Source organism: Solanum dulcamara, chromosome 9, assembly GCF_947179165.1.
Source record: "Solanum dulcamara chromosome 9, daSolDulc1.2, whole genome shotgun sequence".
In the NCBI taxonomy this organism is placed as follows: Eukaryota; Viridiplantae; Streptophyta; class Magnoliopsida; order Solanales; family Solanaceae; genus Solanum; species Solanum dulcamara.
The window spans coordinates 8,766,901-8,781,737 of NC_077245.1; the positions used below are offsets into that span (position 1 = coordinate 8,766,901).

At 33.1% G+C, this 14,837-nt stretch overlaps 3 protein-coding genes and 1 pseudogene across 3 annotated transcripts; 2 read left to right on the forward strand and 2 right to left on the reverse strand.

Annotated features, from left to right (window-relative positions):
• Positions 1–1,684: 1,684 nt before the first annotated feature.
• On the forward strand, positions 1,685–2,860 carry LOC129902641 (protein PHOSPHATE-INDUCED 1-like). The gene has a single exon (XM_055977980.1). The coding sequence runs from the start codon at positions 1,789–1,791 to the stop codon at positions 2,743–2,745; it is 957 nt and encodes a 318-aa protein (XP_055833955.1). The 5' UTR covers positions 1,685–1,788; the 3' UTR covers positions 2,746–2,860.
• Positions 2,861–4,144: 1,284 nt separating this feature from the next.
• On the forward strand, positions 4,145–4,923 carry LOC129902642 (protein PHOSPHATE-INDUCED 1-like; annotated as a pseudogene).
• Positions 4,924–10,132: 5,209 nt separating this feature from the next.
• On the reverse strand, positions 10,133–11,465 carry LOC129902643 (protein PHOSPHATE-INDUCED 1-like). Its single transcript, XM_055977981.1, has one exon. It carries the CDS (start codon positions 11,373–11,375, stop codon positions 10,422–10,424), a length of 954 nt encoding a protein of 317 aa, XP_055833956.1. The 5' UTR covers positions 11,376–11,465; the 3' UTR covers positions 10,133–10,421.
• A 1,666-nt stretch (positions 11,466–13,131) lies between these two features.
• Positions 13,132–14,312, reverse strand: LOC129902644 (protein PHOSPHATE-INDUCED 1-like). The gene has a single exon (XM_055977982.1). It carries the CDS (start codon positions 14,231–14,233, stop codon positions 13,295–13,297), a length of 939 nt encoding a protein of 312 aa, XP_055833957.1. The 5' UTR covers positions 14,234–14,312; the 3' UTR covers positions 13,132–13,294.
• Positions 14,313–14,837: the final 525 nt, after the last annotated feature.

Consider the following 14,837-nt stretch of genomic DNA (forward strand, 5'->3'; position numbering starts at 1 on the left):
TCTTGCTCAATTGATTTATGAATTCTTAGTTATCAAACAAAGACAGGTAATGCAACTCAACATTATTTTGCGGATTCAAATTAATTAATAATTAGTGATGTTCAAATAGGCAAAGGCTTATTAGTTGCGAGCATAAGAAATTATTAGCTCTACATTTTGTTTATAAGATTTGGAAGAACGTCGATTAAGCATAAACATGGAGAAGCCAGTTATTTAGTGGACTCTGTTTCCCTTTTCGACAAGGCAGATGAACAACTATATATAGCTTCCAAGTTACTTAACAAATAAATGTATCGACACCAAATAGCATAAGATGAGTAATATGACTAGAGATCATCAAGCATGTCCCTTGTGCCCCTCTTCCTAATTCTTTGTCCAGTGTCTATTGTTCTTTTCTTTGGTAGGGTCTGGATGCCATGACGAGCTGACAGCCATTATAGGAATTGATGGTTATTAAGATAAAAATGCACAATGTTGAACAAGCTGGAAGCAAAGTTGTCTTGTACATAATGCTAACAATAATGTATAATTGAAGAGGCTGCCAATATGTATATTTGGAACTGGAAATATGCAATCAAATTGTTTTCAAGGATTTTTCACTTATATAGGATATAGTTTACTTTTAAAAAAATTGCAAGTATAATGGGTAAACAAAAAGAATTACGACACCATATGAAAATTAATAACATATACATATTATTTATTTGTCCTACTGTAATTTCATAGTTTACTTTTTTCCAAGTCCAAATGCCTAAAGACTTGGGAGCGAAGTTGTGTAAACTGTATAGTGACAGCTACTCCATAACGCGTTAGTAACTTTTAGTACTAAAATGGACATGACGCTTTGAGTAGAGGCGCATAATTTAAGTGGTGAGGGCCTGAATATAAGTTTGTCCAGGAAGAACGAATTCACCACCATTTGAAAACTTATGTATTCTGTAGGAGAGGATTCTCTTTACTTTTTAAAACATACTCTCTCCATTCCTTTTTGGGAGTAATTCCAAGGTCATCAAATTTCACATAAGTTCATATCGTTTGATTCTCAAATACGAAATTGTGACAAAGTATTTTACAATGGAGGGAATAATAATAAATGCAGGAAAGTCATCAAACTATTTTTTCCTAACCCTAAAATCTCAGTTTTCATTAAAAAGTCTTTTCTCCAATTTTTTAGTGAAAATTGATTGGAAGTTCCTATTACAATTACAACATTAATCTAAAACTTTAAAAAGCTCATCCTCAAATAAACTAAACATGATCCAATTCAACCATTTAATTTTTATAAAATGAATTGTGAAAAAAAATGTATACCATGAGTAAGAAACGGATGAGAAGTTGCCAATTTTCCAGAGTAGTTGTTAATAGGTTATGCTGGGGGAGGTGGGTTAGTATATGTACATTGCTCTGCTTTGCACATTAGTACCAATGAAAAATATCACCTTCCAATATTTTTACTCTACTGGGGCAGGGACACTTATGAAGTCAATTGCACCAGTGACTGATGCCCATAGTAACCGCTATATTACTTGGCAGTAAAGTTATTCCTCTTCCTCATGTTACACAGCTAGCACAAGTTGATGCCAACGCGTTTTATCCAAAAGTCAACTTTTCTCCTTCTCCGCACCTTCGCAACAAGCGAAACGCCCTCTTTCAATTGCACTATATATATTCCGCCTCTCTTCTCCAACATCCCATCCAAACTACTTACACACTCAAATTTCCATCAAAACTTGAGCTTCTATCTACAATCTTCACAAAGAAATACTAGTTACATAAAAGGTTCAAAAAATGTCATCTCTCAGTTCCAATTCGACACAGTTCATTTTGAAACTCTTTCTTGTTATTTCCTTCTTCAATGTGTGCTTTGCTTCAAGAAAGCTCACTGCTTTAGTGCAAGACCCACAAATGCAGCTCTTGCACTACCACAAGGGTGCACTTCTTTCCGGCAAAATCTCTGTCAATCTGATTTGGTATGGCAAATTCAAGCCATCCCAAAGAGCTGTTGTATCCGATTTCATCAACTCTCTTTCTACTTCAACTCCATCCAAAACCAATCCTTCAGTAGCCCAATGGTGGAAGACAACAGAAAAATACTACCATCTCGCCAATTCCAAAAAGCCCCTTTCCCTCTTTTTGGGTAAACAAGTGCTCCTCGAAAATTATTCCCTAGGAAAATCATTGACTCAGAAGCAAATAGTGCAATTGGCATCGAAAGGTGAACAGAAAGACGCCATTAATGTTGTATTGACCGCCTCTGATGTTGCTGTTGATGGGTTCTGCGTCAATCGGTGCGGAACTCATGGGGCTTCTAAGGGTGCAGTTATTAATGGCAAGACTTACAAATTTGCTTATATTTGGGTTGGTAACTCAGAAACTCTATGTCCTGGATACTGTGCCTGGCCATTCCACCAGCCCATCTACGGACCACAGACCCCACCATTGGGTGCACCAAACAACGATGTGGGTGTTGATGGTATGGTGATCAACTTGGCTAGTTTATTAGCTGGAACCGCCACGAACCCATTTGGAAATGGTTACTATCAAGGCGAAGCAGATGCGCCATTGGAAGCTGCATCTGCTTGCCCTGGTGTCTATGCCAAGGGTGCTTACCCAGGCTATGCTGGAGATCTGTTGGTGGACAAAACAACAGGTGCAAGCTACAATGCACATGGTACAAATGGAAGGAAATATTTGGTTCCTGCTTTATATGATCCTGCTACATCTACATGTTCCACTTTGGTCTAGAGAGAGACAGTATTTACGAAATAGGATATACTATAATCGAGCATAGCATTTTAACATATGATTTGTTGATTCATTCATTTGATAGTAAACGAGAAAATTATTTTTTTATGGCTTATATTAATCTTTACTAATCTTATTTTCCTACATCTATTGATTTTTGAATTTTTATTTTTCAAACAAAGTTAGGCAATGCAACTCAATATTGTGTTAAAAGTAGCCTAAAATCAAAAGAAAACTCTTTGGCTTTCCAGACATAATTTTGGTTTGGATAATCGGCTAAAATTATTTTTCAGAAATCTAAATTATTCAAAGGTGGGTCCTCAAACTTAACAAATTAAAAAGCAAAAGTTGCTCACAAAATGTTTCAAGGCATACATTCTCTAAAGTTGTGGGAATAATATGTTTTTCTACAAATTGAACCAAATCCAAAGGCAACAAAGAGAGTAATATCCTTAGTAGTTCTTTATTATCATAGATAATCTTACAAACGTCTCCTAAGGTTTTAGCTTGTTTATGTTTAGCATAACAAAATTATTTTATAACTTTAATAAATGGTTTATTCTTACGTCAGAATGAAAGATGATAATGAAAGACTTTATAGTGAAAAACTTTATAAAATTCGATACAAGTTAACTCTATAATAAGGCATTATATCTCCCCTTTGGTAGTTCCCCTTTGTAGAGCATATCTTGTACGTACTTTTTCTATTCATTAATTTGTAAGTCATGCTTGGTTAAGGCCCCCTTTCCTCGAACACTATATTATTTCTCGTAGAGTTAACGAGACATTAATAACAGTACGCTCTTGTTTTCCTTACTTTGCATCATCCGTCATTTCAATATTGTTCCCATTTACATTCCGTGTATAGGCCTCATTTCATAATCGATCATAGAGAAAATTTTGCCTCTACAGTTTGACAACTATCGTGGGAATTCAGATCAATTGATTAGTGATCAATTAGACAAAGGGTTAGTTGAGCGTACGCAAATTGTTAGATCACCATTCTATATGTTTGATTAATTGAGAAGCCAATAATTTAGTGGGTTCCTTTCACGTTTCGACTAGGCAGAAGAACAATATAGATAGCTGTCATGCTTCCAAGTTTTATTTAATAAATGGATCAACACAAAATTGCAAAAGACAAGAGGTTTGATATGACTAGAAATCAGGCATATCCAACTTCTAATGTTTTCTTCTTTGGGAAGGCTTGGATGTCATGACTAGTTGACAACCGTTATAGGAATTGATAATGTTATAATGACTAACAAGCTGGTAGGAATGTTGTGCAGTACTAGATGCTAATAATAATTTAAGATCCATCCAACATTATATTATATTTCTTTTACTATTCAGCATGATGAAAAAAAACAAAATCCATGTACTAAATTAGCCTGGTGCTCTGTTTTGCGCAATTCTGACAATAAAAATATCACCTTTGAATATTATTTTCTATCACGAAACTGGTGCAGGAACACTAATGAATGATGAATAAAGTCAATTGTAATAGTGATGTGAATTGTTGAGCCGCGGTAGTAGTAACTGCTACTTAATTATAAGTTGGGTAGTTAAGTTTTTCCGATTTCATCACCTCCCTTTCTACTTCAACTCCATCTAAATCCAATCCTTCAGTAGCCCAATGGTGGAAGATCACAGAAAATACTACCATCTAGCCAATTCCAAAAACACCATTTCCCTCTATTTGGGCAAACAAGTTATCCTCGAAAATTATTCCCGAGGAAAATTACTGACCCAGAAACAAATCGTGCAATTGGCATCAAAGGTTGAACAGAAAGACGCCATTAATGTTGTATTGACCGCCTCTGATGCTGCTGTTGATGGGTTCTGCGTCGATCGGTGCGGAACTCATGGGGCTTCTAAGGGTGCAGCTATTAATGGCAAGACTTACAAATTTGCTTATATTTGGATCGGTAACTCAGACTCTATGTCCTGGCTACTGTGCGTGGCCATTCCACCAGCCCATCTACGGACCACAGACCCCACCATTGGGTGCACCAAACAACGATGTGGGTGTTAATGGTATGGTTATCAACTTGGCGAGCTAGTTAGCTGGAACCGCAACGAATCCATTTGGAAACGGTTACTACTGGGGCGAAGCAAATGTGCCATTGGAAGCTGCATCTGTTTGCCCTGCTGTCTACGCCAAGGGTGCTTACTAAGGCAGCGGTATCGGAATTGGAACAACTGGACAAGTATCATCGCAATCGAACATGAAAATGGTGGTTCCGTCCGAAATTGGACTGGACGGTACCGGTAATCCCTATAATGGTAGTTCTGGTCCGGTACATATCGAGACGGATCAGATCGATATTTCAGAATTTAACGTCTTTTTTTAATTAGTTAAATTAACTTAATTAATGATTAAAAAAAAATTAAAATACATTCTTAATTTAATATTTCTTCCAAAATACATTTTTAAAATTTTCAAAGTTTAAACTTTTAAATTTTAAATTTCAACTTTTAAATTTTGAAAATTCAAAAAAAATTAAAGTTTAAAATTTGAAATTGAAAATAGAAGTTTAAAATTTTAAACTTTTAAAGTTTGAAATATTTGAAAATTAAAATACATGAAAAATACTTGAATTAAATTGAAGACAATAACTAAAAAAAAATTAAGGCGAATAGCCTATTATTTTATTTATAAAAAAATAATTAGTACAATTTATATTACAATTTATAAATATTAGAAGATTACCTAATCGATGTAGCCACCTTCTAGGAAGGGTTCTGTCTTAATTAGGCTTCGAATTATCTAATATTTGTACTCTCCAAAATACTCTCATTTTAATTCTTCTAATATTTCTCAAGTTACTTGTTCCGGAAGTGGTTGTATATAGTTTGTTCCTCCAATTCATCCATTCCGTATTCACTTGAATTTGTCAAAATATTTTCAACATCATATTCATATTGAAAAGGTAGTGCCGGACGCCCAAAATTTTTACGCTCCGCATTAATCCAATCTCTAATTAATATTGATATCTCTAAGCTGTCATATGCTAACGAATGTCTATGCTCTTCTATTTGAAATATGGCTGCACTAAAAGCTCTCTCTGAATCTACTGAAGATGCCTGAATAGCAAACAAATCTAGAACAACCCTTTGAAGATTTGAAAATGCCTTGCCGCAGTTCCTCCACCAGTTCAAAAGGTCGGATTTGCCTTCTCCATCCTTAAAGTTTTCCGTTCCCTGATTACGAAATTCATCAAAATTATTTTTTTCGTTAGAAGTAAGTCCTAGATAACTTTCTAACATATCATCAATATTATCTTTAGAATATTTACACTTAGATGTTTGGGGTTCTTCTTGACGTACTACTTCATTTAAAATGGTAGAATTATACAAGTCATATAATTTTCTAGCTTCATTTTTAATACTATAGTTAATCGTGGATAAACTAGGTTCTTCATCATCATTAATATCTAAATTTAAATAAATGTTTTCAACCATTAGTGATGCACCAATATAACGACCTGTTCCCGTAGTTAGGGAGAATGCAAGAAAAGTAAAAAAAAAAAGGAAAAGTAAAAAGGAAGAAAAAGTAAAAGATAGGAAGCAACAACGTTTTCATTCTTCTATAAATAGAGGGTCTCGTGCCCTCATTTAGATCATTAAAAAAAAGAGTAAGAACACAAAGAGAGTTATACATCAAGAAAAATATTGTAGTCTTGAGTGTTCTCTTTAGTAGTTGTTCTTTTTATAAGAGAGAAGTGTTTATTGTTGTTTTCTTCTTATACTTGAGAGCAGTGTACTCTCATATTATCATAGTAAAATCTTTCTACCTCATGATTTTTCTCTTCTATCTGTTAGAGAGGTTTCCACGTAAAATTCTTATGTCTTATTTATTTTTATTATTTATTATCATATCAAACTTTAGTTGTGGTGCTTCCTCCTCCTAACAGTTAATGATATTAAAACTTCACTACAGATCTTAATCATTCTGACCTATTCAAATCAATTAAGTGGTTGTAAAATAAGAAAAACAAACTTTAAAAATAAATAGATTTAATGATTGAAATCTGAATACTTAAAATTAAGACCATCATTAAATACAAATAAATGAGGCCTAAATCATTTTATTAAAGAGTAAATGAAATTTTTTAAATTAAATTATTTCTAATTATTATTAAATAACATTCGTTTAGTATGGAGTAAAAAAAATGTCAAATGAGACGGAGAGAGCAATTTAGTTAGATAACATTGTTGTCATTATTTTGCTCTTCACGAGCCTCCTATCTTGTAGGTCGGATAGTAGTAGTTTCTGCCAAAAGGAAAAGGATAAAAGAATGGGACAAAGTTAACAAGGTGTTGCAATTGATGAAAGGGCGTTTTTGTGGGGACTATGAAAGAGTATGGCAGACAAGACAGTGGAAGGATTACCACTAAGCCTTTCGGCGGCACAAGTCGCAGCTGGCGCTCGCATCTACATTTTGTGCCAATGCGCGTCTTAACCTTTACGTTAAGGACAAGTCTCGTTAATCCTCTCATGCAATATTTCCAAACCTATTTAGACCCACAATGCCACAGCTTTATAATAATAATAAACACTAATGCTAAGTCAACAACCTTTGATGTTCTAGATTTTTGCCCCTTCCTCATAAATGCACTCTCTAGTTGATGGTACTTGATACTAAAGTCACCACCGCACCAGTTCCATTTCTTGCCACTCAACACAACGTACCGTTTTCATTATATTTAACGCGTTGTGGAGCAGGTAGCTGGCACTTTACACCTTCACCTGCTCCTGTCTCCCACTTTTATCTCTTTTGGATCTCAAAACTAATTTCAGGTCCTCAACATAATTGGGAGTAAGATATTTATATAAAGGGCTTCAGAAAAGTTACTAGTTTTAAGAGGCAGGGTTGGGACTCGGCTCGCTCCGGGGTGGAGCTCTGATAAAATATCTTGAGACTCATGTGCGGGATTTAATTTCGTGAGACTTATGTTCTAAACGTTTTTACTGTACGTTCTAAACACGATCAACACTAGAGGAGCTCGCCCAACGAATCTTACATATATTATATGTTAAATTTTTTAGTTAACATGGTTGATCCTCATAATTCTTTAATATATAAATGATACTTATCGTAGTATTGCATATTTACTATTTGGTAACATCGTGAGGGTAATTATTACTAAATATTTCTTTTAAAAATATATAGCCAAATTTTGCATTTTCACTTATCATTGAGTTTCATGTTTTTGTTATGTGTCTCAAAATGATCATATTTTCTTATTTTGCTATTTAAAAGTACTATAATTAATCAAAATTTATATTATTTGACTTTAAAAAAAACATCGGTGACAACTAGAAAGAAAAGAAGAGAGTAGAAATGAGGCATATGTCCCTATTATCCCACTTTGTTCTTTGTCCATGACAGCCGTTATAGATTGATACGTACATGATGACTGTTACATAATGCACAATGGTGAGAGATGGGGAAATGTCGTTATTGCAATCAATGCTGATATTAATTGACACTGTAGTCATCCCATTTAGATTTGAAGATGTAATTATGTTATTTGCTTGTTCGTTGCGTATTTATAAGAGTTAATTATATTATCAAATCATTATTTAAAATCTACTAATTTAAAAAGTTGTTAAAGATCATTATTTATGACAAATGAAAAGAGAAACTTTTAGAGGAAATCGATGATGGGAGTGAAGGATTCTTTATCGTGAAGAATTAAAATTTAAAATTTATGAGTTTTGAAGTTTATTATATATAAAATTTAAATTAAAACTATTCATTTCTTAAGCTAAAACTTTTTTGAATAAAACACATCAACTTCTAGGTTAAAACTCCCCTACTTATGATTTGTCATGTGCACCTGCCTCATTTGTTTCCATACTATTCAGTACCAAGGGCGTAGCTAGATTATGGTAAGATGGTTCAGTTGAATCTCTTTAATTAAAAAAGTTACACTATAAAAGAATAACTCCTTTGATATAAATCAACTATTGAATACTCTAGTATAAAGAGAATATTTTAATACTGTGTCAAAATGTGATTTAACAATGACTTAATATCACACATAATACAACTTAATAAGTATGACATTATATTATAGTAATCAGTGTTTTAAAAGCGGAGGCGAGGCGAGCCAAGGCATTTTACTTAGCATAAGATGAGGTGTAAGACCTGAGGCGTGGGACATAAGTCTTATAGATGGATCTTTAAATTTTTAATTTATGATATAATAAAATAATATAATAACATAAAATTAAAAAAATACATTAATAGTTTAAAATAATCAAAAATATGATTAAGAAAACTCATAGAAAATAAAACTTCTAACATTATTTTACAAGTATAAATAATGAAATGATATAAAAATTATTATGAGACACAAATCAACTTTAATATCTTAACTTTCAAATAATGGAAAGGCCATTATTTCTAAAAATATATTACTAGCATAATATGCAATTTACCTCCCTAAAAAAATAATCAAAAATATGCACTTCATTTATATATTATTTCTTAAAAGTATGCAAAATTCATTATGGATTTATGATTATTATCTTATTTATCATCAATTGATTGCTCTCATTTTAGAAGACAATATATATGACTCCCTTTATTTAAAAAGAATAACCTCATTTTTTTTTTATTTCAAAAAGAATGATATCTTTACTTTTTGGTAACATCTTTTTACGTGATATATTTCAGGCCACAAAATTAAAAAATATTTTTATATATTTGACACAATTTTAATTTAGGACCACAAGATTGAAAAATCTTTTTTATTTTATTAAATTTTGTATCAACTCAAATCAAATCATTCTTTTTAAAATAGAGAAAGTACTAATTATATAATAGTTCAACTGTTTTAAAAAGAAGGAAAAATTACTTGATTGAGTGCTTTTTAAAAATTAATTACTGATTTTAGCGATATTTTTTATTTATTACCATTTATAGCAATATATAACAATATTATGATAAATCTACCCTTGTATTAAAAGTGAATTATGCATACAATATAAATATATTATAAATGTTTTAAAATATATATTATGGTTGTTTAGTAAGAAACTAACATAATGTATTATAAGTCTATTAAAATATGTGATAAATATATTATCCATCTATAAAACTTGTATTATATATACTTTATAAATAGTTTTCTGCAATATTTATTAAAACTGTATTATAAGTGTTCAATAAAATTATTTTTTTTATTGTTATAAATGATAAATATTTTTTTAATATTTATATTTACGTAAGTTTCCATAAAAAGAAATTAACATTTCAAAGTATGACAGTGAATCCTTTTAATCTTGATGTAAGTGTTAAAAACAATTCTTTACAACTAGTTTGAAGGTTTATTTGTTTCTCCCCTTGTCATGTAAGGGAAGTAAGAATTAAAATAAAAGGTAAAATTTGGGATATTTATTGGGAAATTGCTTAACAACATACTCTTATAATTTTAGCTGTGATTTTTGGGATATTGCGCAACAGAATAATTCATTGCGAAGTAGTTCTTCGGGTCCCCTTTATGACCTAAACAAAATAAATTCAATGGGAAAAAAAATGGAAGACAGGGATGTTTGTGAAAGCAAGCCAAAGGAATTACTCATGCTAAAACAAATGAATGAATGAGAAGTTACAGTATTCACTATACTAAATCAATTTCATCGTGAAACTGCCACAGATTTTCTAGACCAAAGTGGAGCATGTAGATGTGGAAGGATCATATAGAGAGGGAAGCAAGTATTTCCTTCCGTTTGTACCATGTGCATTGTAGCTTGCACCTGTAGTTTTGTCCACCAATAAATCTCCAGCGTAGCCTGGGTAAGCACCATTGGCGTAGACACCAGGGCAAGCAGATGCAGCTTCCAATGGTGCATCTGCTTCGCCCTGGTAGTAACCATTTCCAAATGGGTTAGTAGCGGTTCCAGCTAATAAACTAGCCAAGTTGATCACCATTCCATCAACACCCACATCGTTGTTTGGTGCACCCAAAGGTGGGCTCTGTGGTCCGTAGATGGGCTGGTGGAATGGCCAGGCACAGTAGCCAGGACATAGAGTTTCTGAGTTACCAACCCAAATATAAGCAAATCTGTAAGTCTTGCCTTTAATAACTGCACCCTTAGAAGCCCCATGAGTTCCACATCGATTGACGCAGAACCCATCAACAGCAACATCAGAGGCGGTCAATACAACATTAATAGCGTCTTTCTGTTCACCCTTTGATGCCAATTGCACGATTTGTTTCTGCGTCAGTGATTTTCCTAGGGAATACTTTTCGAGGAGTACTTGTTTTCCCAAAGAGAGGGAAAGGGTGTTCTTAGAATTTGCAAGATGGTAGTATTTTTCAGTGGTTTTCCACCATTGGGCTACTGAAGGGTTGGTTTTAGATGGAGTTGAAGTGGAAAGGGAGGTGATGAAATCGGATACAATAGCTCTTTGGGATGGTTTGAATTTGCCATACCAAATCAGATTGACAGAAATTTTGCCAGAAAGAAGTGCACCTTTGTGGTACTGCAAGAGATTATTTTGTTCTACTAATGCAGTGAGCTTTCTTGAAGCAAAGCACACGTTGATGAAAGAAATCAATACAAAAAGTGACAAAATGCAATGGGTCGACTTCCAACTAAGAGAAGAAGACATATTTTCTTTTTCTTCTTAGAACCTACTACTCTAGGAAAACTGTGTTGAAAAAGCTGAATTGAAGATTTGTAGTTTGGATGAAATGAAAGGGAATAGAGGAGGGTTATTTATACAGTAGGGAGAGACTCTGTTTCTGTATGTAATGAAGTTGCTGAGAAAGCAATTAGGTTGGAAAAGTGAAATTAAACAAAGCGCGTTGGAGCCAGCTGCTACGCAACACAAGAAATGTGAGTAATCTCTACTGCTTGACTTATGGGTTACTACTCTCGCGGCTCATCATTGACAATAATTTATTCTACTGTGCCACTTAAAACACTTTCTTGATAGTAGCTTGTTTCGAAAGAAAGATAACCCATCAAAACTCTCAGTAACAACTTCGAGAAGTTGAAAATTACAATATTGTTGCATGACAGCCAACTTTGAACATAGGTTTTGAATTAAATTGTGAAAATTTGTCTTCAAAATGTTTGAAAGTTTCAATAATTGGATCAAAAGTAGTTTCTATGACTTTCGCAATAAAATTCATAGTAAAATATATATTCAAACACAATTTTAAAATTCAAATTTCACAACTTTAAATTTTAACTTTAAGAACTATAGCCAAATGGAAATATAGTAGCCTGATTTACTTGGAAAAAATATTCGTTTTATCCCTTAAAATTCTTCTTTATGGAGGAATAGTATCCGCATAGATATTCCGATTTAGTTTAATTAATTTAATCCAATTCGCATCTGTAGAATTGGAGTTGGAGCTTGAAAAACATCTCTTGTAATATTAGAATTTATAAATTCGTATAATCAATATATGAATAACTTTTCATATATATCTAATATCTATATTTTTTAATTAATCTCTACGTTATTCGAATTTCTGTCTGATTCTAATATCTATATTAAAGGTGTATATCTAATATCTTATATTAAAGGTGATTGTCTCTTTTTACCAAAATATGATGCACCCTCCTTTCATTATACGTAACATTATTTAATTTGACACAAAGTTTTTAATAAAGAATTAATATTTATAATCTAAAACACTCCTTAAATAGTTATATGATTGTAGGGTAAATTAAAATTTTAAAATTAAATTATTTTTAATTATGCTAATTGACATTTTCTTTCTTTGAAAAAGATTAAGAGCCCGTTTGGATGTGTTTAAAAAAAGTAATTTTTATATATGAAATGTTTTTATAATTTTGAAGTGCTGAAAGTTACTATTATAAATAAGCAGTTGAGTGTTTGGATAAAAGTGTTTATGCCGAAGAAATGAGGAAAATGATGTGAATTTTAGGGTTAAAAAGAATAAAAAGGATAGTTTGAAAATTTAGTTAAAATATAAGGGATATAAAAGTAATTTTCATAATCAAAGAAAATGGTTTAAGCACAGCAAAAAAAAATTATAAATTCTAAAAATACCACAATAAGCTAAAAATAGTTTATAAGTAGGTTTGACCAACTTATAAGCCCATTCAAACGGGCTCTAAAAAGAAAATGACGTCAAAAAATAGAAAAAAGGAATATGTAATTAATAACTTTGGTGGATCAGCAAACACCTGACTTCCTTTTTTTAAAATTTGACGGGCCTAATATACCACTTGATAAATGATATACTCCGTTACTTTCTTTTAGACATTGTTCTGTTAGGCAAAATGTTAAAATGATTCTTAGGATTACGTTTTACCAACCAAATTACCAATGATAACTAATTTATTAAACAGTAAAATTGCTTAAAGTAAAGTAGAATTGGACAAAGATGTTTGTGAAAGCAAACCGAAACAATTTGCTCTTCAATTTTTCAACCTCAAACAAATAAATGAATCAAAAATTACAGTATTCACTATACTAGATTAGCCTTCTTCTTCTTCTTCGTGTACAACTGGTACTACAATACCCCAACTACTTTACTGCCATTATTTTCTCTAGACTAGAGTTGAACATGAAGATGTAGCAGGATCATATAAAGCAGGAACCAAGTATTTCCTTCCGTTTGTACCATGCGCATTGTAGCTTGCACCTGTAGTTTTGTCCACCAACAGATCTCCAGCGTAGCCTGGGTAAGCACCCTTGGCGTAGACACCAGGGCAAGCAGATGCAGCTTCCAATGGCGCATCTGCTTCGCCCTGGTAGTAACCATTTCCAAATGGGTTCGTAGCAGTTCCAGCTAATAAACTAGCCAAGTTGATTACCATACCGTCAACACCCACATCGTTGTTTGGTGCACCCAATGGCGGGCTTTGTGGTCCGTAGATGGGTTGGTGGAATGGCCAGGCACAGTATCCAGGACATAGAGTTTCTGAGTTACCAACCCAAATATAAGCAAATTTGTAAGTCTTGCCATTAATAACTGCACCCTTTGAAGCCCCATGAGTTCCGCACCGATTGACGCAGAACCCATCAACAGCAACATCAGAGGCGGTCAATACAACATTAATGGCGTCTTTCTGTTCACCCTTCGATGCTAATTGCACGATTTGTTTCTGGGTCAGTGATTTTCCTAGGGAATAATTTTCGAGGAGAACTTGTCTGCCCAAAGAGAGGGAAAGGGTGTTTTTAGAATTGGCGAGATGGTAGTATTTTTCTGTGGTTTTCCACCATTGGGCTACTGAAGGATTGGTTTTAGATGGAGCTGAAGAAGAAAGGGAGTTGATGAAATCGGATACAATAGCTCTTTGGGATGGCTTGAATTTACCATACCAGATCAAATTGACTGAGATTTTGCCAGAAAGAAGTGCACCCTTGTGGTACTTCAAGAGCTGCATTTGTGGGTCTTGGACTAAAGCAGTGAGCTTTCTTGAAGCAAAGCAGACATTGAAGAAGGAAATAACAAGAAAGAGTTTAAAAATGATATGGGCAGCCATTGCTAGTTTTCAATTAGAAGAGCTTATCGAGAAAATATTAAAGCAGAGGAAGAGAGGAGCTGTGGAATGTGATGAGTTTGTTATGAGGAATGAGGGGTATTTATATGGGGGATGAGATCATGTAAATGTTACTTTAAAATATTTTATTAAAGAAAGCATTAAAATGAGTCATGGAGGAACTTGCTAAGAAAGTGACAATTGCTAAATTCAAACTTTTAGGTAAGTATACAAAAATTAGCTAGAGCTTGAGTTGCTTGGTAATAATATGCACAACAAATCAGAAAGAGCATTACAGCTTAGTTACAGCATTTGCTTTTGGTCCATAAAAGTGGTGCCTGAACCTGCAAGGACCATATGGATAATAATTGAATAACAGCAGTGACTAAAAAAAGTAAAGGGTATTTAAGGTACAGAATTTGAGACGTTGAGACTCTACTGGCTACTTTGAGAAAAAAGAAAAAGAGAAAATGCTATTGCACAGGCTGGATAAGAAGATGTACACTTATGGGGAAATGAGTCTAGCTGGCAAAAAGGAGTATTGAGAAATGTGACTGAGCATTCTTGTTTAAAATATTCTTCCTTTTAAAATACTATTTGTTTACGT